Below are 1,645 nucleotides of genomic sequence, written 5' to 3' on the forward strand. Positions count from 1 at the left end.
CCAATGGCTGGTGCCTGAGCTGGGTGACTTTTCCCTGGATGGAGCCGAGTCTGGCAGGTCACTTCGCCGTTAAGTTCTTGTGACCTGCTAAATGATTCGTTTTATTCCAAGGCCTGGTTTGGAGCTGGCAGCTCCTCCGAGCTTTGTCGGTATCCAAGATGGAGATCACCGGTGCTGGGGGGGGAGGGGTGGCCTTCCCTCCTCTGCTCCCTGAGAAGGAGTGAGGACGTCGGGCTTCTACTCACGCCCAGTCTTGGATCCTGAGTCGTCTCTGGTCTGCAAGCTGCAGGATGAAGATGTCCGCTCCTTGTTGGTTCTTTCTGGTGTTGAGTAGAATCCGCTTGCCCGCTGCGTCTGGCTCCTTCGTCCTGGACTCTCTGTGTGAGCGCTCAGGTATGGCCCCGGCTGCGTTCTCTGCCGCGACCCTGCCGCCGCCGCCGCGGCGGCTGCTGGCGAGCGCTCAGATGTGTCTTTTTGCCTTGGCTTCCCTCTCTTGTCTCTCTGTCCTGTGATGGCACACTTGGTGTGATTCTCTGGCTTAGGACTGTTCACTGGAACTCTAAAACTGCTTTCTATGCGAGAGCTTGTTCAGATTCCAGCTTCTCCTCCGCCATCTTCCTGGACTCCCTGAACTGTATTTTTTATGCACATCCACATTTGCTATGCATACATTTAGCCTGGTCCTCTCCTCTTCATGTGAATACTTCTCATAAAATATAAATGTATAGTATATATATTTATGTTTTATATTTATTTTTAATGTTCAGCTACTTCATGACAATACTTCCTTACCAGCCAGCCAGGCCAAACACTATTAAAGAATGTATTACATTTTTTTTCTCTGTATTCTGGCTTATTGCTAGTGGACAGTTTGGCTTAGACTCTGGATTTTGACCTGGCTCACAAGTACAAACACAGGAGGCCACTTTCATTTTGAATTTTAGATAAACAATGACTAATGTCTTTGCATAGCATGTCTAATGCAATATTTTGCCCATACTTACACCAAAAGAAAAATCTTATTTATCTGAAATTCAAATTTGACCAGTTAACCTATATTTAATCTCTATCCCCAGGTAGAGAAATGACTTCCCATCTTTCTACCAACATTGCTGCTGAGCACTGATGTCAGATTGCCTTCACTTGTGCTTTTGCAACGTCCTTCCTGGCTAATCCAATCTCACTCGGTTTCTCTACTTGCTTATCCCAGCTCTGCTCCTTCTGGACATTTTGTTTAAATGAGTTCTGATTGTCTCTTCAGATTTTGCACTGCTCAGCTTTTTGGCTTAAAAGAACCAAGTCTCCACCAGTGTTTCAACACATAAATTATACTGAGAGCTTGTACACTATCTAAATTCTCTTCCATGGGCTCCAGGAGTGAAAAGGAGAGACTGGAAAGAAAAAAAAAGCCTGAAGATGCATGTGCAGTCTTCAAAAAGAGATGAGCAGCAGATGTGGGCAATAAATATTGTCTGTGACTGACCAGTGTATACAATCAATGTAGACCAGAGGCTATAAGCTGACAGATACACACATGCATAATCTTCTGAGGTCTTTTAAATGTTTTTAATTATTGACCAAAACCTACAAATTAGATTATCACCTAAAACTTTTCTCTATGTTTTTTTCCCTAAAAAATAGGACC

General features: G+C 44.3%; 1 protein-coding gene across 1 annotated transcript in view; it reads left to right on the forward strand.

The window, feature by feature from the left end:
• The window catches only part of LOC105989097 (olfactory receptor 5V1-like), a gene marked incomplete at its 3' end in the record, with an annotated part of 7,103 nt that extends 6,361 nt beyond the window's left edge, over window positions 1-742 (forward strand). Inside the window, exon 2 of the mRNA XM_013020912.1 lies at window positions 724-742. Coding sequence (XP_012876366.1) covers window positions 724-742 — 19 coding nt within the window. The remainder of the gene's footprint in view (window positions 1-723) is intronic.
• Between the last annotated feature and the right edge of the window lie 903 nt (window positions 743-1,645).

The sequence above is a fragment of the Dipodomys ordii genome, unplaced genomic scaffold (assembly GCF_000151885.1).
Source record: "Dipodomys ordii isolate 6190 unplaced genomic scaffold, Dord_2.0 Scaffold3, whole genome shotgun sequence".
NCBI lineage: Eukaryota > Metazoa > Chordata > Mammalia > Rodentia > Heteromyidae > Dipodomys > Dipodomys ordii.